General features: G+C 41.4%; 1 protein-coding gene across 4 annotated transcripts in view; it reads left to right on the top strand.

Moving 5' to 3' along the window:
• Positions 1-22655, top strand: part of ASPH (aspartate beta-hydroxylase) — a 230196-nt gene that overhangs the window by 101349 nt on the left and 106192 nt on the right. For all 4 annotated transcript variants that reach the window (XM_082601145.1, XM_082601143.1, XM_082601142.1 and 1 more), the window contains one exon: positions 6028-6069. In XM_082601145.1, coding sequence (XP_082457271.1) covers positions 6028-6069 — 42 coding nt within the window. The remainder of the gene's footprint in view (positions 1-6027; positions 6070-22655) is intronic.

Raw genomic sequence — 22655 nt, forward strand, 5'->3', positions numbered from 1 at the left:
GAGAGGGAGGGAGGGAGGAAGGAAGGAAGGATCACAATCCAGCTTTAGAAATTATATCAAACTTTGACTGGGCCTTTATGTGCACCAACTCCTTTTTTACTCTAATTGTAACATAGATCCAATGCTGTGGTAGTAAAATAAATCAGACACTAGAGTTTGGAATAAGAAAATATTTGTTGAAAGTTGGACAGGAATGAATTTTACTTCTTTTAAAATACTGTATACTTTTTTTACCAACCACTTATACCTTCAATAACATTAAAATTGATATAAGATTATTAAAGTCATATATTTTATCCTGTTGCCCCTTGAAAATCCTTCTTATATTTGTGTTTCAAATGCCATCCTAGATTTTCCCCCCCTCTACTGCATTTCTTTTTAATACAGTGAAAACATTGATGGGAGAAATTTAATGCTTGTATTTCTCAAAAGAATGACATTTTTAAATTCAGTTGTAATTCTCAGATGCTCTAGAGAACCTCTAATTTTCATTAGCTTTGCAACGAAAGTAGTAAGAACTACTTTCATAGTAGTAGGTCCCCCAGGGACTACTCTAGGTAGTGAATCATTCTGTTACCCTGTTGCTGTTAAAAACAACAATACAAAAAAAAAAAAAAAAAAAGCATTTACTTCTGTTGGTGGGTTTTTTTAAAGTAGAGTAAAAATGAAGCAGTTTCACAGTCTATGTCTAGTTGGTCCTTTAATTTAGATTTCCCCTTATTTTTGCAGATACTTAAAGCTTCAGAAAGGCTGCCCCTACCACCACAGGAGGACCAGTTTACCCATACGCTGCAAAAGATGGCTGGGATAGATCTTGTGAAGTAATTTCTGAGCAGACCAAGATCTTTGGGAATGAACACTAAAGATGTTTTGAATGAACCATGGTCCACTGGCATTTTAGTGTATTTTTTTTTAGAAACAAAAAATCACATGTGCCTGCATGTCCTTTTCTGATAGCCTTAGTGGATCCATTGGATTTCTTTTCTTTTTCCTTCTGTGACACAGCTTTTAGTCTTACCTGCATTTATGTGTTTTTCAGACAATAGTTAATAATCGTATTGATGATGTAGCAGCAGTTGTCATGGCAGGGTTTTAATATCTCTTATCCGTAATTAACACTGTGTTGGGCTGACTTGTATACACTGTGTGAAACATGATTTAAAACCACTAAGAGTGTCTTAAAGACACTGATGGGGTCATTATTAGCTGTGAAGATTTGCGTTGTATATATCTGCAGCAATACCTTTATAAAAAATTGCTACATTAGCTTCAAGTATTCAGGGTAAAACTCAACATTTAAGATTCCTGTAGCTTTTAGCTTGTTAATTAGAAAAAATTTTAATTTCAATAAAAGTTTAAATTATCATGGTTAATTTATTTTTCAAAATAAGGGGGGAAAATTATTGTTAGGACGCAGGGGAAAGGAATGGCCTGTTATATCATGCAAAAATGCTTTTCCGCACCTCGGAGTGATTGTAGAATAGCTGTAGTCCCGTGAGTATTTGTTTAAATTTTACAAAGTCTCTTATCAATTACTGGTGCATAACGTAAAGGTTGTTCTGCCTTTGACTGGTTAAGTAACGCCCGTACAACGCCGAAGCCTGCTCCGTGTATAAAAGTCCACAGGGCCTCTGGCTGGGTGATGTAGGGTGTGTGAAAAGTGCTCACAAGCCGGAGGCCCGCTGCTGTTTGACAGTGTTTGAGCCTTTTCCTTTCCACGCTGAAGCATTTCTTCTATTTTTAGTGTGAGTAATTTGTGGCTCAGAAATAGCTGCCGTGATGAAAATACTCATTTGTTAGAAAAAAAAGGTAGCTACACCCTCATTTTGAAAGGACCCTGAGCTATAAAAAAAAAACCAAAACTCTAAGAAGTGGTTTCATTTATGTGTCCGGGGAGCTCTTGATCATGTTCACATTGTTTTAAGATAAAGTGACATTTTTTTTTCTGCTTTTAGGGTTAAAATCAAAGGGATTTTATATTTTTATCATTAGAGGTCATTGGTACAATGTAGTAAGTTATGCTGAACCGTAGTGTAGTGAAACCCAAAGTCATATGTTAGTAAAGAAGCAATAATTTTCTAAAGCTGTGATCTGGGTAATACAGAGTTGCTACTCAGAATCTCATAAAGGTCTTACTCCGTATTCTGAATTATAGAACACTACTTTTTATAAAGCCATATTTTTTTAGGGAAACTTAGGAGTGACATAGAACAGATAAATGCGTAGAATAAATTTTGCTGGATTTTTGTATATAATCATCTCTAGAACTCTGGACATTGAGGATTTTGAGGATTCATTATGCTGTGGTCAACTTCAAATAACTTTCTAATTCCAAATATCTCAATGAATGAGCCTTGTCTTTACAGATATATGCCAAGCTGGGCAACATCAATGGATTTTCTAAAAATAATGTAATCATCTTCTGTTGAATGTTATTTGAGTGCAATAAAATGCAGAATTCTTCTCTACATTGTCATTATTTTGAAGTATATTATTTTTTGTTTTGTTACATGACAAAATTCGTTCATTTTATACTTACTAGTATTTTAGAATATTACAGCATTTTTGATGACTAAAAGCACAAAGGTGTACCTTCAACCTCTTTCTTAACCTATTTCTAGTAGGTAATGTTTATTTATTTTGTTTAACATTTACTATTATGCTACATTTTGGGGAGCAGAATGAAAATGAAATAGCCCCTGCATCCATCCTGTGTAGGGTTTTTTTTTTTTTTTTTTTTTTTTTTTTTTTTTTTGTGGTACACGGGCCTCTCACTGTTGTGGCCTCTCCCGTTGTGGAGCACAGGCTCCGGACGTGCAGGCTCAGCGGCCATGGCTCACGGGCCCAGCCGCTCCGTGGCATGTGGGATCTTCCCAGACCGGGGCACGAACCCGTATCCCCTGCATCGGCAGGCGGACTCTCAACCACTGCGCCACCAGGGAAGCCCTAGAGTTCCCTTTTATGTATGGACTGCCCACTGTTGGAATATACAGAGCATGACTAACGTAGTATTGTTGTAGAGTGTGGCCTTCTGAATCGGTCTTAATTGTTCTGCAACCCCTGGCAAGATTCCTTACCCTCTCTAAGCCAGTTGCCTGATCTACAGAATTAAAATTACCTTTCAGAGCTGATCGAGTTAAATGGGATCATCTGCATTGTTTAGAACAATGCCTGGCAGACAGTTAAATTTTAATAAATCCTTTTCCTTTTTGGCGCATCGAGGGCCATTTGAGGTCTCTCAGGGAAGCCTATGTAGAAAGAGTAAAGTAAAGCAAAGTCACACTTTATTCTACTGCAGAATTCTATTCTACTAGCAGAATGCTAGTGAGGTAAGCTGGATCTCTTAGAAAACTTTACCTAAGCTAAATTTAAGCACTGAAAACCCGAGAAGCTAAAATTCCCTGCTCTGTGTGTTTTCCACACCCAAACGCGAGTCTCAGATCTCAGCATGCTGATGTGAGGTAGGGCAGAAGGGGACCCAGCCGAGAGCTTTCGCCCCGGGGCCGGAATGGTTGGGCTAGGCCTTCTTAGGGCAGCCTCTCGCCCGCCCTGGGTATTGCATTGCAGGAGATACAAACACGGCGGCCCTGATTCCTGGGAGCTTACCTGGCCAGGGCCCTCCCACACCTATTTAAAAGGTGACCAGTTCAATCCACTCCTCCTTCCTTGGTTTTCCCCCAGGGGCAGGAAGATTTGTGGAGAGCCCTAAACTTTTCTTCATGACCAGCACCTACCCGTCTTCTCTAGTCAACTTAGAATCTTGCATTTTATGCTTGATTTTTAAAATTACACTAACCATGTGTCAGGTAACAGATTACTGGGAGGTGTGGAGACTCCCAGCCCTCCTGCAGGCATTGCTGGTACCGCAGAGAGAGAGCTCCTTGGAGATCGAGATTTTCGATGCTCTTCTTCTATCCTGTATCCCTGATGCCTATAAGAGTGCAGCTTACTAACTGATGTACTGCCTGTACTGATAAGGAGGGTATATTAATAAGATCAGAAATTCTAGAAAGTTCAGTAGTGATCTAGAAGTCTTTTTATTTTATATCCTCATACCTCCTGCAGCACTGGCTAGTGTGTATACAGCCATCGTTATAAAACCCACTCTTTGCAAAAGTCAAGACCTGCACTTCTCTTTCCCTTCGTTTCCCTTGCAACAAAAGTAGAGGCTGGCACAGGAGAAAGAACATATGCTCTGGGCTGGTGTGCACCGCTGACCTTGATGACTTGGGCCTCTACTTTCTCAGCTTCCGCTTCCTCCTCTGCACAAAGAAGGAGATAAGACCTTCTGCAGAGGGTGTTGGGAGACAAGAGACGTGCCTTGTGCTTGGCACCGAGCTGGCACACTTTAGTCAGTTTGCTTCCTCTCGCCTGGGGTCTCAAAGGAGAAAGACACTTGATGGATAAAAATCCCCCTTGCATCAGGAGCCTGCCTCAGACTGACTTCTCGCCTCCAAAAAATGAAATGGTTTATATGAATGAATGTGGGAAACTGGGGATGAAAAAATCCAATCATCATGACTGCAACCCTGAACGCACCCTGCACGGCACCCGCACCCTCTCACATCTACTCTGGGGAAAGGATGGCATCTATGACATTTTAAAAATTAAATTATTTATTTTTGGCTGTGTTGGGTCTTCATTGCTGCACATGGGCTTTCTCTAGTTGCAGCGAGCGGGGGCTGCTCTTCGTTGTAGTGCGTGGGCTTCTCATTGCGGTGGCTTCTTTTGTGGAGCATGGACTCTAGGCATGCGGGCTTCAGTAGTTATGGCACGTGGGCTCAGTAGTTGTGGCTCACGGGCTCTAGAGCACAGCCTCAGTAGTTGTGGTGCGCGGGCTTCGCTGCTCCGCAGCATGTGGGATCTTCCCGGACCAGGGCTCGAACCCATGTTCCCTGCATTGGCAGGTGGATTCTTAACCACTGCGCCACCAGGGAAGTCCCTGGAATCTATGATTTTTTTTAATCAATCTCCCAAACTCTGCCCCATCCCCACTGGAACTCACGCATACACAGCATTCCTAGGAATTCTCAAAGACTAGATAAGTACCTACTGGGACAGAAATTAACTGGTCTACCTTGAAAATTAACTAGATCCTAATCTGTACTAAACAAAAGGCCAGATAGGAGGCTATAAATGCAGAAATGAGCTTGTTTACACAGGTCATGTGCTGTAGTTCCCTGTCTGTGGTGGATGTTCTTTGGCCTGTCCAGGTTCTTGGTGGGTTTCGCTGTGCTCGGCAGCCCCATCCGTTGGTGGAAAGACACTAGCTGTGATTAACTTAGTGAGAGGCTGATACAGCCTCTCCTCAGCAGGTGAGCTATAGCACACCTGCGCTCAGTGTAGGCATCCCCAGTGGGTCACCTGTGGATGTATGAAGTCCTTGAGGAGTGAGGCTGGTGTTCCCGGTAGGGTGGCCTGTTATAAAGTAGTATATGGCTTTAGGAGACAATAAAAGTATTGGACAGGCCTTGAGGAGGGCTTCTCCTGACCCAGTTTGCACCCACAGGGGCACTTACTGTTGGTGGAGATGACCCCCCCACACACCGCCAGGAACATAGACCAGGAACATTCAGCCTGGTGTCCAATACCTACTTACTGCTCGGCAACTTTTATAAGTTATTCAGATGCTTAATATTTTATAACAACTTGCAAGTGTAAAGAATTCAGGATTTAGGAAAATTGAATTGTTTGCCCAGAAATATTTTTCTTTTTTTTTAAATTGAAGTGTAATTAATTTACAATGTTTTGTTAGTTTCAGGTATACAACAAAGTGCTTCAGTCATATATATATATAATTTTCAGATTCTTTTCCATTGTAGGTTATTACAACATATTGAATATAATTCCCTGTGCTGTACAGTAGGTTCTTGTTGTTTATCTGTTTTATATACAGGAGTGTGTATCTCTTAATCCCAGAAATATTGTTCTTAAACGATATTTATTTGAATTCATTTAAAGATAGTCCTGTAATTTGAGATATTGAATCATGACTCTCACAGTACTTATTTTGCTTTGTCTTTTCAGAAACAAATAAGAAAACAGATGATCCAGAAAAAAAAGAAAAAGGTGAGACTATCAAATCAAAAACGTTTCAAGTATACGTAGGGAAAAGTTATTGTATCAATACTATCCATGAATAACATGATTTTATTTTATATCACTAGTTAAAATAAATTGCTAGTGAGTTGATTATTTCAATGATTTTATCAACAGACATTAATATTCTACATAAACATTAAAAGCTAAGGCTCTGGAGAGAGGTTGGCTTCTAATCCTGGTTTTGTCATTCACTGTACATGCATCTTGAGAATTACTTAGCCTCTGTGCCAGTTTCCTCTTCTGTGTTATGGGAATAATAATAATAGTACCAACTTCCAGGAACTGTTTCCACAATAGTAATTAAGTGAAAATATATGTGAAGTTCTTAAAGCAGTGTCTAGCGCAGGTAAAGCACTTAGAAATGTTAATTATTATTGTCACCTGTGCTAAGTAGAGAGCTCCAAAGATTATTAGAACGTGTTCTTTTTTCAAGGAACTCTGAACTGTTGGAAAGAAAGGCATGCAAACAGTTACATCCATATAGAAAACGTCATCTCTGCCTTCTGAGAACTTGTTACAGAGGGATTCTAATAAATTTAAGAATGGTGTAGAATTTTAATTCAACTCTCACAAAGGTCGTTAGAATGAGGAGCTATTAAATTTGTAGTTAAATTTATAAATATTTTATGGATGATCATAGAATAGTGTTTATACTTTTAGAGTCAGTTGAATGATAAAATCGTCAATGATTAAACATTATTGGAGTTTCAGGAATGGCTTTAATTTGTAGTGATAAAAGCAGTGTTTACACTTAAAAGATACAGTTCGAGTAAGGTCCAAGATCTTACTTACTCAGTATGTAAATACTACTTGAGTATATGGAGTTACTGGCCTGTGGCCATTATTTTATAGCCCTTAGGCTGGGAACCAAGCATTTAGCTCATGCATTTTTTTTTCTGACTGGTTGTTTTTAATTTTATATTAAAGTGATATACAGGTCTAATTTTTAAAGTGTGACTTCTAAAGAAAAACAATATTCTTCTACCCTACTACTCCCTATCCATGAGTCCCATCCCAACATTTTTAGTTGCTTCTTCTAGTACTTCCCTACGCATTTCTTTTTTTTAATTGAAATACAGTTGATTTACAATGTTGTGTTAATTTCTGCTGTACAGCAAAGTGATTCAGTTATACATTTATATATATTGTTTTTTAAAATATTCTTTTCCATTATGGTTTATCATAGGATATTGAATATAGTTCTCTGTGCTATACAGTAGGACTTTGTTGTTTATTCATTCCATATATAATAGCTTAAATCTGCTACCTACCAATTCATCCCTCCCCCAACCCCCTTTCCCTTGGCAACCACAAGTCTGTTCTTTATGTCTGTGTGTCTGTTTCTGTTTCATAGATAGGTTCATTTGTGTCATAGTTTAGATTCCACGTTTAAGTGCTATCATATGGTATTGGTCTTTCTCTTTCTGACTTCACTTAGTATGATAGTCTCTAGTTGCATCCGTGTTGCTGCAAATGGCATTATTTCATTCTTTTGTATGGCTGAGTAGCATTCCATTGTATATATGTACTACTCCATTGTACATATGTACTACATCTTTATCCATATATCTGTCAATGGACATTTAAGTTGTTTACACCTACGCATTTCTAAATAACTTCTGAATTCTGCCATTCTGTCCTCCATATTGGAAACCGTTGGCTGGCTTTTATATATAGGTGGCTGGGATTTCACCTGATCATCTGCTCACACAAGCTCTCCATGCTGCCTTACCTCCCCCATCTTCCACTATATTCATGACTTACTCTGTTGGGTAGTGATGAGTACTAAGGAGAAAAGACAAAGCAGAGGAGGGTATCAGCAGCTTTGGATAGAACTGATCACTTCCTGTCCTCCGGAACACTTCCTTCCCTTGGCCTGCAAGATGCCACAGTCTTCTGACTTTCCTCCTATCTCTACTGTTTGCTTTTTCCCAGCCTCTTTGGGTGGTTGCTCCTTTTCGCCCTGACTGTCAAGCATTGGAGGCTCCAGGATCAGTCCTCAGAGTGTTTCTCCATCTACACACACTCCCTTGATGAGCCCATCAAATCTCATGGCTTTATATGTGTCTTTATGCCAAAGACTACTGCTTTAACTGCAGGCTGGGTCTCTTCCCTGAACTCTATAGACAGGTATGTCCAGCTGTCTACCTGATGGCTACCTGGTGCCCTCAGTTGGGTATCAAATAATCGCAACAAACTTAAAAAGTATAAAACGGAACTCCTGACCTTCCCCTGAAAACACACTCCTCCTACAAATCTTCTCTTTCCTGCCTCCCTGTCATTCCATCTGCAAACCCTCTCCTCTCTTCCGAATGGATCCCGAATCCAGCTACTTCCTGCCACCTTCCCCCGTCTACCACCTGGGTCCCAGCTGCCACCATCTCTTGCCTGATTATTTCACTTGCCTCCTAACGGGCCTTGCTTTGTCTCTATAATCTTTCTCAATTCAGTAGCCACAGTGACCGTTTTCAAACCTAAGTCGTATCATGTTGCTCACATGCCTCCAGCCTCCACATCTTCCAAAGGGTAAAACCGAAGTCCTTTCCAGTGGTTTACAGGCCTCACACATCGGGTTCTCACTCTCAGAAGGTCTCTGAGGAGGTTAATGATGTGCTCAAGGCCGCTGTGGGAAGACTTGGCTAAGAGCACTCCCAGCAGAGAACAGTCTGTGCAAAGGTCCTGAGGCGGGAGTGAAGGCCTGAGAAGCTGGAGCACCCCTAACAAGCTGAGAGTGTGTGCAGGGCAGTTGGAGAGAAAGTCAGGGGCCAGACCATGGCAGAGTCAGGATTGGTTTCTTCATGCAGTGGGACACCATGCCCAGCCCATGCAAGTGCCCGTGCAGAGCAGAGCCTTTCCACTTCACACTCTGACTGGTTTGCTTCCGGGAGGCTCACTCCAGCACCTTCTTGCAGAGATAGAGACGGGAGGGTGGGTTGTGGAGGTCACTTATTGCCGACATAAACAGGGACAAACCCTGCTCCAGACGCCATGCACAGCGTTCCTGTGACCTCAGGCTGCTCACTCTGCAGGGCTCCGTTTCCTCCCTGGGGCTGCGTGTCCCTCTGCGCTGCCCGGTTCCCTCTGGTACCCTTTGCACAGCTTTACCCTCCCCGGGTTCTGAGCCTAAAGCGATCTTTCCAGTGGCCTGGGAGGTGGGCTCCCTTGGCTATTTCTTCATGGAACCTGTGGAGAGAATCCTCAGCAGCTTCACCTGATCGGCTTCTCACTCTCCATCATGTAGAACTTATATTAATACCTATATCAGTACCAACCGAGGGATGTTGGCAACTGAAGTCTTTTATTGTTTGTGACATCCAGGAAAAGTCTTAGGATTAAAAGACGTAATGAGTCAGTGTTACCCCAGATTCACTGAAAATCCTATTTGAGCAAATTGTCAGCTTTGGGAATTCCATCCGTTTTTTACTCAGATAGATTCATACAGTGCTGTTAACTGGGAGAGCAGAGGGAAGGGGAAATATTCCATTTCTGGAATATGTGGTGAAAAAATTGAATGTTTTAATAGCTAGACATTAATTTCATAATAATAGAAATGGAGATTTTTTAAAATGGTACTTGTAACTTTGTCTCAGGATGAACCATTAGGTTGTCTAATTTTCTACTGTGTTATCTCCCTCAAGTTCTTTATCAAAGAACCACGGATGAGAGGGGGAAGATATTATTTTTACTTAGACTTAATAATTATATGATCCTTTTCTTTTAGAGAATCAGGTTTAGTATATTTTGATAGAGTCATAGGTTTGGAATAGGGCTAATTCCCAAACAGGCCCTCTTTGGAGATGCCAGCTTCTTAAATTGAATCAGTTTATTTACATCTGTTTTAGCTAAAATTGCTGTATCAGTTTCTCCCCACTGGATGTCATCTTTTCCCACACATTCCATATTCCACAGCCACAGAATGGAATTGTGAGTAACAAAGTAATGCAACACAAAAATGGCTTATGAAATGCCCAGTTCAAACAGTTATTTTTATTCATCCATTTATTCAGAACATATTGAGTACCTGCTATGTTCCAGGCCCTGTTTTAGGCACTGGGGCTAAAACATTCAATAAAAACAAAGTCCCAGTTCTCGTGGTACTTATAACTTATATTTTAGTGTATCTGTATGTGTATGTAGGGAAGTATATAATTTTAAAGAAATAGAATATAATATGCAGTGATAAGTACGAAAAGGAATATGAAACAGGAAAAGAGTACAGAGAATGACAGTGGGCTGGGGTGTTGCTCTGTTGATAGGCCTCTTGGACAGTGAAATTTGGAGATGCAAGATGCAAGGGCATGAGCTCTGCAGCCGCCTGGGAGAAGTGAGTTCCAAGGGTGGAATATGAATATGAAAAACATGTTCATAGTCCCTCGGGGATGTGTGCTTAGCTCGTGTGAGGATTAGTGGGGAGGCCAGTGTGGCACGTGAGGAATATGAAGGGAGAGAGAGAGGAGGGGTGAGATCAGAGGGTTTATAGGGTCCAAATAACATAAAGCTTTGAAGAAGGGCTTTGAATATGATCTCAAGTGAGATGGGAAACCATTGGGAGATTCTGAGAAGAAGGTTGATATGATCTGCTTTATGTTTCAAAAGGCTCATTCTGGATGTAGGGATGCAAAATTGGAAGCAGGGAGGCCACTTAGAAGATGCTTGTAGTGGTCCGGGCATGAGATGGTGACACCTGGGATTAGGATGTGGGGTAGATGTGGTGCGCAGTGGTTAGATTCTCCATATATTCCCATGTGAGGTCTATAGGATTTGCTAATGGTTAGGATATGTGGTATGAGAGAAAGGAGTCAAAAGTGACTTCTTAAAAAGCTGTGCGTTAACAAATTCATTGAACGTTAAAAGTATGCAGTGTGTTACTGATTTAGTACATGTCAAATGTCAGTTATTAGAACAGGATTTGTGAGCCTTTAAAGAAATTGGAGGAGCAACAGAATATACCCATGCCTGCAAAAAGGGAATGTGCTTTTGCATGTGTTTGTATGTCTGTGTGTGTGTGTGTGTGTGTGTGTGTGTGTGTGTTAGATGAAATTGCTTCTGGATCAGGGTCTTTTCCAGAAATTCTCCTTTGATTTAGACTAATATTTAATGTCCCACTACATTATTCATTACAATTAAGGATTTGCTTACTACTATATTTTGTGAACGTCTTTAAGAAGGCATTTAAAGATTTCCTGGTTACTCTTTGTGTTCTTTTAAAAGTAATAGTGCCTCAACAAAACACCAGATGGCACTAGAGAACAAGTCACATTTACACTAACAAATGACATTTTTTATGCAACTTAGAGAAAAGGCTGGGATGGCTATATTACTGCCCTTAAATCAGCTTAATGCAACCAGTACCTCGTATGGATATTTCTGAGTTTTCTGTGATCATAAGGAAAATAGAGAGCCAACAAGGGCAATAATCAAGCCTAATTAAGAAGTTTTCATGTTTTTAAAATATCAATATGTCTATCTCTATGGAGTTTTTCCTGGGATTCTTACAACTGTATATAACATATTTGAGCAAAAATGGAGAACATTGCCCGAGGATTAAAAACTAGACTCCTTACGGCAGCACCTAAAGCATCTCGGGATCTGGCTCCTGCTTATGTCTTTCCTCTGTTCAAAATGCGCTTCCTTGACTCCCCACTTCACAGTCACAAACTCCTGTTCCTCAGAACTGAGCTTAGCAATGACCTCTGCCAGGAAGCCTTCCCTGACTACACCCCCATCTCCTGCCCCAGGCTAGAAGATGTACTTCTCTCTGTTCCCAAGAAACCTCATGTTTCAGATTTTTGACATGTATTTTGAGTTTTCCCCTTAATTTTTAGACACACACACAAAAAACTTCTTAAGGGTGGGAACCATGACCTCCTCCACCTTTGTATTAGTCAAGGTTTTCCAGAGAAAGAGAACCAATAGTGTGAGTGTGTGTGTGTGTGTGTGTGTGTATGTGTGTGTGTGTTTAGAAAGAAACACAGACACAGAGAGATGTATTTTAGGGAACTGGCTCATGACATTGTACAGGCAGCAAGTCTAAAATCTGCAGGGCAGGCAGGCAGGCAAACTGGAGACCCAGAAGAGAGCTGATGTTATAGCTCAAGGCCAAAGACATTCTGTAGGCAGAATTCCCTCTTTCTTGGGGGTGGGAGGGGTGTCAGTCTTTTTCTTTGGGTCTCCAACTGATTGGATGAGGCCCACTGACATTATGGAGAAAAATCTGCTTTACTCAAAGTTGACTGATTGAAATGTTAGTCTCATCTAAAAAATATCTTCTCATCTAAAAAAATACCTTCACAGCAACATCCAGATAAGTTTGACCAAATATCTGGGTACCATAGCCTGGTTAATTTGATGCATAAAATTAACCATTATATCTCTCCAGTGGCAATTAACCATTACATAGTAGGAGCTGAATAAAATAGTTGTAGTATGGAAAAAATGTGGTTAATTCCATTTCTTTTGATTGCCTCTTCATCTGATGGTGATAATATGAGACGCACATAGCCTACATGGTGGGAAGGGAGAATTATAAACAGAATATCCAAGTATGAATGAACTTTGTGTCTACAATGTACTATATCTCAAGTTATTTTCACATAGTTTCTCATGTAATCCTTATCAAACAGATCTTGTGAATTAAGCATTTTTTAGCCATTATTTCAAGTATTTTTTTTTCTTCTTTCTCTCTTCACTACTTCTGGTGTTCCAATTAGTTACATGTTGGACTGCATGATACTGTCCCACAGGTTTTGAAGCTTCGTTCACTTTTTTCCTGTGTATCGCATAATTTCTATTGCTTTTATCTTTAAGTTCAGTGATTCTTTCTTTTGCCATTTCAAATCTGCTGTTGAGTCCATCTAGTTAAAATTTCATTCCAGCTACTGTTCTTTTCCACTCTAGATTTCCAACTGCTTCTTTTTTATAGTTTCCATTTCACTGTCAAGATTCTGTATCTGTTCACCCATTAATACCTTGTTTTTCTGTAATTCTTTGTATTCATTTATAATCACTGATTTGAAGTGTTTTTCTAATAAACCTGATATTTGGGCACACTCAAAGGCAGTTGCTATTGACTGCTTTTTTGTATCCTGATTATGAGTCAGGAGAGTCCTTTTCCTTTGCGTGTCTAGTAATTTTTGGTCAAAAGCTGGATTGTGTATGTTATATGTTGTAGCAACTCTGGAATTTGTTTTGCTTTTTCTGGGAGTCGTTGGTGTCTAGTACACAGTCAATTTGCTTGGGCTCAAATGGAAAAAATCTGTCTCCCCTGCAGTAGGAAGCAGTTACTGCCTCTGCTCAGAGTTTTTGGCTTCTAACTGCTGTTTTTAAGTCTAGCCCTCTGGTGGGTGGCGGTTGAGTTGTCCTGTGCCTGCATAATTTACAGGTCTGCTGAAGATTTGGGCAGGATTCATACTCAGATTTTGGGGCTTGCTTCTGAGAGTTCCCTTTGCATGTGGGATTGCCCGTCTAAGTTTCCGGTTGCTTTGCCAGCGCTACCTTCTGCACAAGTTATATCTCAAGCCAGGAGGACATCTATTTTTTGCTACTCAAACTGTGTGTGTATTGAGAAATGTATTCAGGCAAGACACAACAAACTTACAGATTTCACCAGAAGCAGTTATGAGGTTTTTTTGGTTTGTTTGTTTTATTTGATTGTTTTTTGCGGTACGCGGGCCTTTCACTGTTGTGGCCTCTCCCGCTGCGGAGCACAGGCTCCGGACACACAGGCTTAGCAGCCATGGCTCACGGGCCCAGCTGCTCTGCGGCATGTGGGATCTTCCCGGACCGGGGCACGAACTCACGTCCCCTGCATCGGCAGGCGGACTCTCAACCATTGCGCCACCAGGGAAGCCCGGCAGTTATGTTTTTTGAAGATCGATTTCTGCCGTAGTTTGCCACCGTGAAGACTCCCAATGATTCTTGCCTCCTAGCATTCATGCGTCTCTGTAGTCCTCTCTTCACTGAATAGGGTGAACCTGTGTGACCCAGAGCGTATTGCAGAAATGACAGAGTGTGACTTCCAAGGCTAGGTCGTAACGGACATTGCAGCTTCTACCTTGCTTTCCTTTGGATACTTGCTCTAGGGGAAACCAGTTGCCGTGTTATGAGGATACACAAGCAGCCCTTTAGGCATGTCTGTGGAGCAGGGAACTTGTGTAAGATAATAAATGTTTATGGTGGTTGTCAGCTGCTAAGTTTGGGGGTAGTGTGTCTTGCAGTCATGTATAATGAATGCATCCTCTTCGAGTTTCTGCTTGCTTTTTCACCAGCCTCCCTGGGGTTACCCATGAAGATGGAAAGTTAACCATCAGCCAGGGATTTGGGCAGAGTTTACTCTCAGGATCTCAGTCCTTCTGTGGCTCTCCTGCTTCCAACATTTCTCCTTTAAATTTCTATCTGCTCTGTCGCTCTGAATGCCGCCATCCACGCCCCTCAGTGAGGAAGGACACTGCCCATGCAAGACAACCACAAACTCATCATTCTTACCCAATGTAGAAACCATCTTTCAAGAATAAACTCTTCTATTTTTAAGTTTCTCCCTGTCTTTAGTCATGTTCTAGTGCCTTCAAATCATTGTTTTAATGTGTCAGCGATATTTCATTGATTTAATGAGTGAAATATAGAATACGAACACTCTGAATATGGAAGAAGCTGGATATCTCCAACCTATTCTGGATTCCCTGTGAACTGCCTCTTCGTATTTTAGTTAAAAAAAATTTTCTTGTTGATTTTCAGTGGTTTCATCTGTATTACTGGTATTAACCCCTTGTTGGATTTTGTATTACCAAAATATTTTCCCAATTGGTTTTTAATCTATTAACTTCGTGTACAATGCCTTACGGGTACATAATGGTTGGGATAAATGAGTGTATGAATGAATATGTGAGAGAATGGTGTTCTCTGGTCTGCTTTGGTACTTTGAACAGGTCTAACAATATCACTGTGCTTTCATATACTTTGCCGTTATAAAATAATAAAGTATGTACAAAAACATTGGACAGCCTTGATTCAGATGACTTTGTTTTTGGGAGCTTGGGATGAGTGAGGCAAAGAATAAATTCTTCCAGCAAAGAATTTATTCATGATCTTATTGAGATAAGAACTGTAGTTTCTGACACAAGCTTCAATTATTTGGTCTCTTAGGGTCCTTTTCATTGATGTACATGGGCTTGACCAAGTCATCACTGCCTTGAACTCAGTTCCTGCACCGTCAGTGTATGTAGGTCTTCTGTCTTTTAGCTGTCAATTGGAGGTGCTCTGGTTCATTGTCTTTAGCAGTCCCTAAAACACTGTAAGTTTTTCATTATTGGTACCACAACCCATTTAGATGTAGCGTAGGTTGGTGGTTCAGTTCAGGCCACACCACTATGGCTTCAGAATTTTCCCTTAACGTAGAAGAGCAATGTAGCAATAACACACTTAAGCCAACTCGGGGCAAAGCTTTGAAAAAACAATCTCCCTCCCACCCTTGCAGCTGTGAAAAGACTTTATGAGATAACTGCTGTTAGAGATTTATTATAGTCATTACATTCAACAGCTACCGTAGTGGTAGTGGTGCCTAAAATATACCAGCAGTTATTGTCTGATTACTTCTCCAGATAAGTTAATTATAGGAGATTTCTGACTCTTACACAAGTCTGATTGAGAGAGAAGTTTAATTACAGCAATTTTAGTGATTTCAATAAGCTCAGCATATATTACCAGTCTCAGCAAGTGAAGTAGAGGTTTTTAGCTGTGTTGAAATACACATTTGCTTTGTTTTTATTTTTCATTTCATGATTTTTAACTGTATTGTAGTACAAGTGATAATTCAGGCACCTGTTTCCACCAGAGTGGATCTTCAGTCAGATACACCACAGGACGATAATAGCAAATTCTTTGTTATCTTTTTTTTTTTTTTTTTTTTTGGCGGTACGCGGGCCTCTCACTGTTGTGGCCTCTCCCGTTGCGGAGCACAGGCTCCGGACGTGCAGGCTCAGCGGCCATGGCTCATGGGCCCAGCCGCTCCGCGGCGTGTGGGATCTTCCCGGACCGGGGCACGAATCCTTGTCCCCTGCATCGGCAGGCGGACTCACAACCACTGCGCCACCAGGGAAGCCCCCTACAAATTCTTTGTTATCTTTAAAATCCCATTCTAATGTTTCCCATTGAACACTCAACATTTTACAATGCTCATTTCTGTAATGATTGTGACAACATGAGCAGGTAAGAAAAATAGGTTCCTTAAGGAAAAAATCAGATATTAGTGTGTTTTAAAATTATCATTAGGATCTAAATTTTCTTTTAGCTGATGGGAAATGAGACTCTGAATCAGAATAATCCATTTTCTGTGTATTAACACATTGTCTATTGGTATCCCGAAGCATATTAAAGGGTGACATATTAGCTACATATGCCCAAGCTAGCTTAAAATTAAGCTTTCAGAAAATGTGCCGTAAAAAGACAGTGCTGTTGGTAGTTGAATATATTCATTTACTTAAACAAGACTTCAAATTGGAGAGTGCCTTAGTTTGAAAAATGTATTACTGAAAATTATCTCAGTCTGATTACAGAGTCCTTCCTCACAGCATTTTTCATTCTTCTGATATAATGGTGAATTGTACTGACATTTACAGCAGTAATTCTTGCCATATGTGTATATTTTTCATTAAAAAATCAAATATGTGTTGACAACAGAAAGTATTAGTAATAGTGAAAATAAATCAAATCCTTTCTGTTTCAGTTTGGGTGATTTGATTACATTCTGCCTGGGAAGCTGGCCTATTTATCCCTAACACCATGTCAGTCGTGCTTTTCTCCTTTGCTAGAATGTTCTTTCTACTTTATCTACTTAGATCCTACAGCCCTTTGCTGTTCTTGAGGCTGCTCAGCAGTGGCACGGAGCAGCATGGGAGTGGCTGGAGCCTAAGGTCAGGCAGACACTCAAGAAAGTCAGGCACAGGCAGCAGGTGGTGTCGGAAGGCCATCCAGTAGGCAACAGGCAGATATATCTTAGGAATGGGGAGAAGCCACTAACTATCACAGGGATTCGGGAAAAGACCACAAAAAAGGCTGGGAGTGGGAGGACGTTTGCTGACAAAGTATTTTCACATAGAGGAGGAGCACTGAAATTCTCCAGAGGCCCTGACATAGGGTAGAGCCCACCGCCAGCCCTGCCATGGACTCTTAGGTCCAGGGTGATGGCAACAGGGCACGAGGTTGGTGCAGGGACATCAGCGACACTCGAGGTTTATCAGCTGCCTTAATGCTTTTATTTAACCCCCACTGTCCTCCTCGCCCTCCATCTAGGACATTGGAAGCTGGTATATGGATAATGAACTGCTACTGAAACCAGGGAGGCACCTAGACACAACTGGCTTCCGTGTAGGCACCGGTGTATAATGCAGCATTTCTCAGCCCCGCCTCCATGGTAGAGTCACATGTGGGAGTTTTCAGAAAACGCCCTGGGTCCCACTCCCAGATACTGTGATTTCCTGGCTCTGGAACACAGTCATTATAATGAGCAGTCATGTTGAGAACTACTAGGTAAGGCATGCTGAATACCTGGTCAGCTTGGTCTGTGCACCAGGATCCTCTTGACTAAAACTTTTTCATTGGGTCCACTTGGTTCCGATACCATTCCTTGATTATATTTGAATCCAATTTGAAGGACTCTTTAATAAAATACAAAGACAACAAAAGGATCCTCTCAGAGGAGCTGAACCTATACTATGGAAAGCACTATCGTTAAGTTCATTAAACAGCTCTCAAAAGATAAATATACAAGCCACAAATGGTAAGCAGGCCCCTGCACCAGCGGTTCAGGTCTGAGAACCAGCTGCTTCCTCACTGTGGCATTGGTAGGATACTGAGCTGGGCAAGGTGTCTGTGTCTGAATTTGGTTCTGGACCCTTCTCCTCTTTCGCGGCTCATGTCCTGTCTCATCTGCGAACCCTCTTCTCACCTCACAGGGGCCCATCCCTTTGCTAAACCTGGCACATTTAAATCGGGACTAAGAGAAAAATGTTAACGAATTCTCAGTCGCCGTCTGCCCACACTCAAACTTCAGGTATTAAAGGACAATGACACCTTCCTAAGTCTAGCTTTTTCTGTTACCTTAGTTACTATCGCACTGATGTCAGCAAATGTTGGAAGCAACTTCAGCCCTTCCAACGCTACACAGATGCCACGTGGGAAGACACTGACTGCCTCTCTGACCTTTGACCAGGAGAGACCCACTTCCAGGCAGACTGTGCTCAAGCCCTCTGGCCCTACTGTCCTCTTCCTCCACCTCCTGCAGCAGCCAGGGGCAGAAACTGCTCTCTTTGGGATTTTTGCTGTTTAACTCATTTAACCCTCATCATGCGCAGGTTATAAAACATCTAGGGACCTAGGACATATCATTGACTGAAGATATGTTCCTATATGGGATGAAGATGTTTGGGGAAAAATATAAACCTAATAATAGAGAGCAAATATATTCCACTATTTTGACTCAGGCTTTGCCCTCTCCTGATGGGGCCCAGCTGTGCTTTACACACAGAAGCTGCTCAGCCTTGTACAGTTCACTGCCGTGGACGCATTCTTGGATGGCCAGGGAGAACTTTTTAAAAACTCTTTTCTGTTAAAGTCATTAAAAAAATCATTGAGGTAGTTAAAGGAATCTATTCCATACATCCTCCAAATTGTTCACTACTAGAGATATTAATCATTTAAGGCAAATGTGCAGCAACTTATATTGTAAATTCTAAACTTATTTCAAATCCTAAGTACATTTGTCCACTTGATTATGGTAGAATCAGAGAACGCTGATTTTGCCTTTGAGTTAATTTTTAAGAAGTCAGCTCACGTGGGTGAAGGGAGTAAGGGTAGGAATTGCATATATCCTAATACATTTCTTTCACCGGAGATTCACTTGTGTTGGGTGAAGGTGTAGTCCCAGTCCACCCCTATGTGTGTTGACTTCTTAAAGAACGAGCGTGGGAACTGAGGCAAGGGACAACAGCTTCTAGTTAAGAGGGATGATTCATTAAATTAACCAAACAAACAGCTTTGTTTGTTTGCCATGCTCTGTGGAGTGCCCTGAAAATAAAGCAAATAAAATAAAGCAAACAATATAAGGAGGCAGAGGGTATGAGCAAAACGCAGTGGGAGCACCAAGGAGGGAATAACTCACCGCTGGGGGTGGGAGGGGAGGGTGGAGAGAACTGACGTCTTCACAGAGGGTGACGTTTGGGCTGGTCCTCAGCGAACAAGGGGTGTATCCCTGCAGTTCTCTTCGCATAGACCTGAGAATTCAGATACCTAAGTTTTTTTTTTTCTTTCTTTCTTTTTTTTTTTTTTGCGGTACGCGGGCCTCTCACTGCCGTGGCCTCTCCCGTTGCGGAGCACAGGCTCCGGACGCGCAGGCCCAGCGGCCACGGCTCACGGGCCCAGCCGCTCCGCGGCATATGGGATCCTCCCAGACCGGGGCACGAACCCGTATCCCCCGCATCAGCAGGCGGACTCTCAACCACTGCGCCACCAGGGAGGCCCTGTCCACTAATTTTGAATTGTGTCCTGGATACTATGAGTGATGCACTTTAAATCCTCTTGATTGTTTTTTTTTTTTTTTTTTTTTTTTTTTTTTCTTTTTGCGGTATGCGGGCCTCTCACTGCCGTGGCCTCTCCCGTTGCGGAGCACAGGCTCCGGACGCGCAGGCCCAGCGGCCACGGCTCACGGGCCCAGCCGCTCCGCGGCATATGGGATCCTCCCAGACCGGGGCACGAACCCGTATCCCCCGCATCAGCAGGCGGACTCTCAACCACTGCGCCACCAGGGAGGCCCTGTCCACTAATTTTGAATTGTGTCCTGGATACTATGAGTGATGCACTTTAAATCCTCTTGATTGTTTTTTTTTTTTTTTTTTTTTTTTTTTTTTTTTTCTTTTTGCGGTATGCGGGCTTCTCACTGCCGTGGCCTCTCCCGTTGCGGAGCACAGGCTCCGGACGCGCAGGCCCAGCGGCCACGGCTCACGGGCCCAGCCGCTCCGCGGCATGTGGGATCCTCCCGGACCGGGGCACGAACCCGCGTCCCCTGCATCGGCAGGCGGACTCTCAACCACTGCGCCACCAGGGAGGCCCAACCTAAGTATTTTTAATGACAGGGATGATGGGTGGAGAAAAACAACTCCTAGGTGTTTCTGCATACAGCCAGCTCGTCTTAACTCCAAGAGCACCGCTACTAGGGTATCACAGGAATGTTAGCTATGAAACAGTTGACATTGATTAGAGTCCTATTTTGAAACTCTTGACAACTACCACTTTGGGGGAAAATTATCATAATTCTTTTTTTTTTTTTAATATCCAGTGATTTTTAAAGTACTTTCCTTTGTTTCTTCAATACCATTGATGGTACCTTTTGTTTGTTCCTTTCCTGGTTCACCAAATAGATTAAATTAGAGCCTATTTCTAGAACTATTTATGTATTATTTATCTGGAGCCTTCAGGGTCACTTAGCTGCCATGATTATATAATATCAACTCCGCTCAAGGTGGAAGTAGCATTAATTGCAAATTATAGCTTCTGCATAAAACTAATGAACTTGGGTGAGCTTTTTATTTTGTTGCCTTGTCACTTTGATTCATACTGCATCTTGCTTTTTAACTGCTCCCGTGAACCCCGTGTGCTTTCCTTCTGCCTCGGGTGTTAAAGCTTTGGAAAACACTGCTTTGGAAAACAGCTAACTAAAAAAGCTAAATGCTTAAGGGATTTATTATAAAACTCAATCGTGCCATTAATGGCTGGGGTAAAATAATGTATTCAGCAAGGAAGCAAGTTCCTGCTTCTCCCGTGTGGCTGCTTGATTGTGGTATTGGTAGCTCACTCGTTAATTAAACGTGTCCAAAGATAGGATCAGCTAAAGTGTGTACTGTATAAATAGTTTTCATTCCCAGTTTGCAAGTTTAAAACCCTGGTAAAAAGAGTTTGCCATCTGTTAAAACCCAAAACATGCAGTGTGCCGTTGCATAAAAATAAGCTACACGTTATTCATAAAAAGGATCACAACATAGATCCTATCTTTCAGGCTGACAGTCATCTGTCATGTTTTAGAATGTCACCACCTTCTAAGTGACAGCATGCTGAGAAGTGCATTCTGTTAAAAAAACATGATCATCTAGAAACAGTGAAATTAGTAGATTCATTTTTATTCAGGTGAAGATAGATTTGGATCTAAGTTTTACTGGTGAGAAATGACAGCTTTTTTCTTTGATATTGGCAAATGAAATTACTTCTAAGAGTTTTATTTTCAAATCTTCTTTTCCCCTAAAATTGAACCATTTCATTTAGCCAGGAAATTGGCTCTCTCCCTGCACTGCCGTTCCCTCAGCCCTGTGACAGCTTCCCCTCAGACTCTTACAATCACTTCCACTTTTTTTTTTTAATCGAAGTATAGTTGATTTATAATGTTGTGTTAGTTTCAGGTGTACAACACAGTGATTCAGTTTCATATATATATATATATATATATATATATATATATATATATATTCATTTTTAGATTATTTTTCCATATAGGTTATTACAAAATATTGAATGTAGTTCCCTGTGCTATACAGTAGGTCTTTGTTGGTTATCTGTTGTATATATAGTAGTGTGTATCTGTTAATCCCAAACTCCTAATTTATCCTGACCCCCCTTTCTCCTTTGGTAACCATAAGTTTGTTTTCTATGTCTGTGGGTCTATTTCTGTTTTGTAAATAAGTTCATTTGTATCTTTTTTTTTTTTAGATTCCACCTATAAGTGGTATCCTATGATATTTGTCTTTCTCTCTCTGGCTTACTTCACATAGTATGGTAATCTATGTCCCTCCATGTTGCTGCAAATGGCCTTATTTCATTCTTTTTTTGTGGCTGAGTAATATTCCAGTGTGTGTGTGTGTGTGTGTGTGTGTGTGTGTGTGTGTGTGTGTGTGTGTGTGTACCACATCTTCTTTATCCATTCATCTGTCCATGGACATTTAGGTTGCTTCCATGTCTTGGCTATTGTGAATAGTGCTGCTACGAACATTGTATTGCATGTATCTTTTCCAGTTGTGGTTTTCTCTGGATATATGCCCAGGAGTGAGGTTTCAGGATCATATGGTAGCTCTGTTTTTAGCTTAGGAACCTTCATACTGTTCTCCATAGTGGCTACACCAATTTACATTCCCATTAACAGCATAGGAGGGTTCCCTTCTCTCCACAATCACTTCTTCTTATACTCTTTGCCTTTCCACTTATATGTATTCACGACAAGAGAAACTTCCTAAAACGCAGGTTATTTATGATCCTTCATTAAACCATCAGTAACCATTGCCTGTGGAACGGAGTCTGAATTCCTCAGATGACTGTTCAAGAAACTCCATAATCTGACTCTGAGCCTTCTGTGCAGCCTTGATCCTCACTATTCCTCACCCAGAGCCCTGTGAAATTCCTCCAGACCTCCCGCAGATCCCTGACGGTCCTCGTTCAGGTTTCCACCTGCATATTTTCCTCTTTCTGTGGAAGATTTTTCTCTGCTTCGGTCTCATACCAAGTTAGATCTGTGCTTCAAG

This window comes from Mesoplodon mirus (genome assembly GCF_964341445.2).
Source record: "Mesoplodon mirus genome assembly, chromosome: 16".
Classification (NCBI taxonomy): domain Eukaryota; kingdom Metazoa; phylum Chordata; class Mammalia; order Artiodactyla; family Ziphiidae; genus Mesoplodon; species Mesoplodon mirus.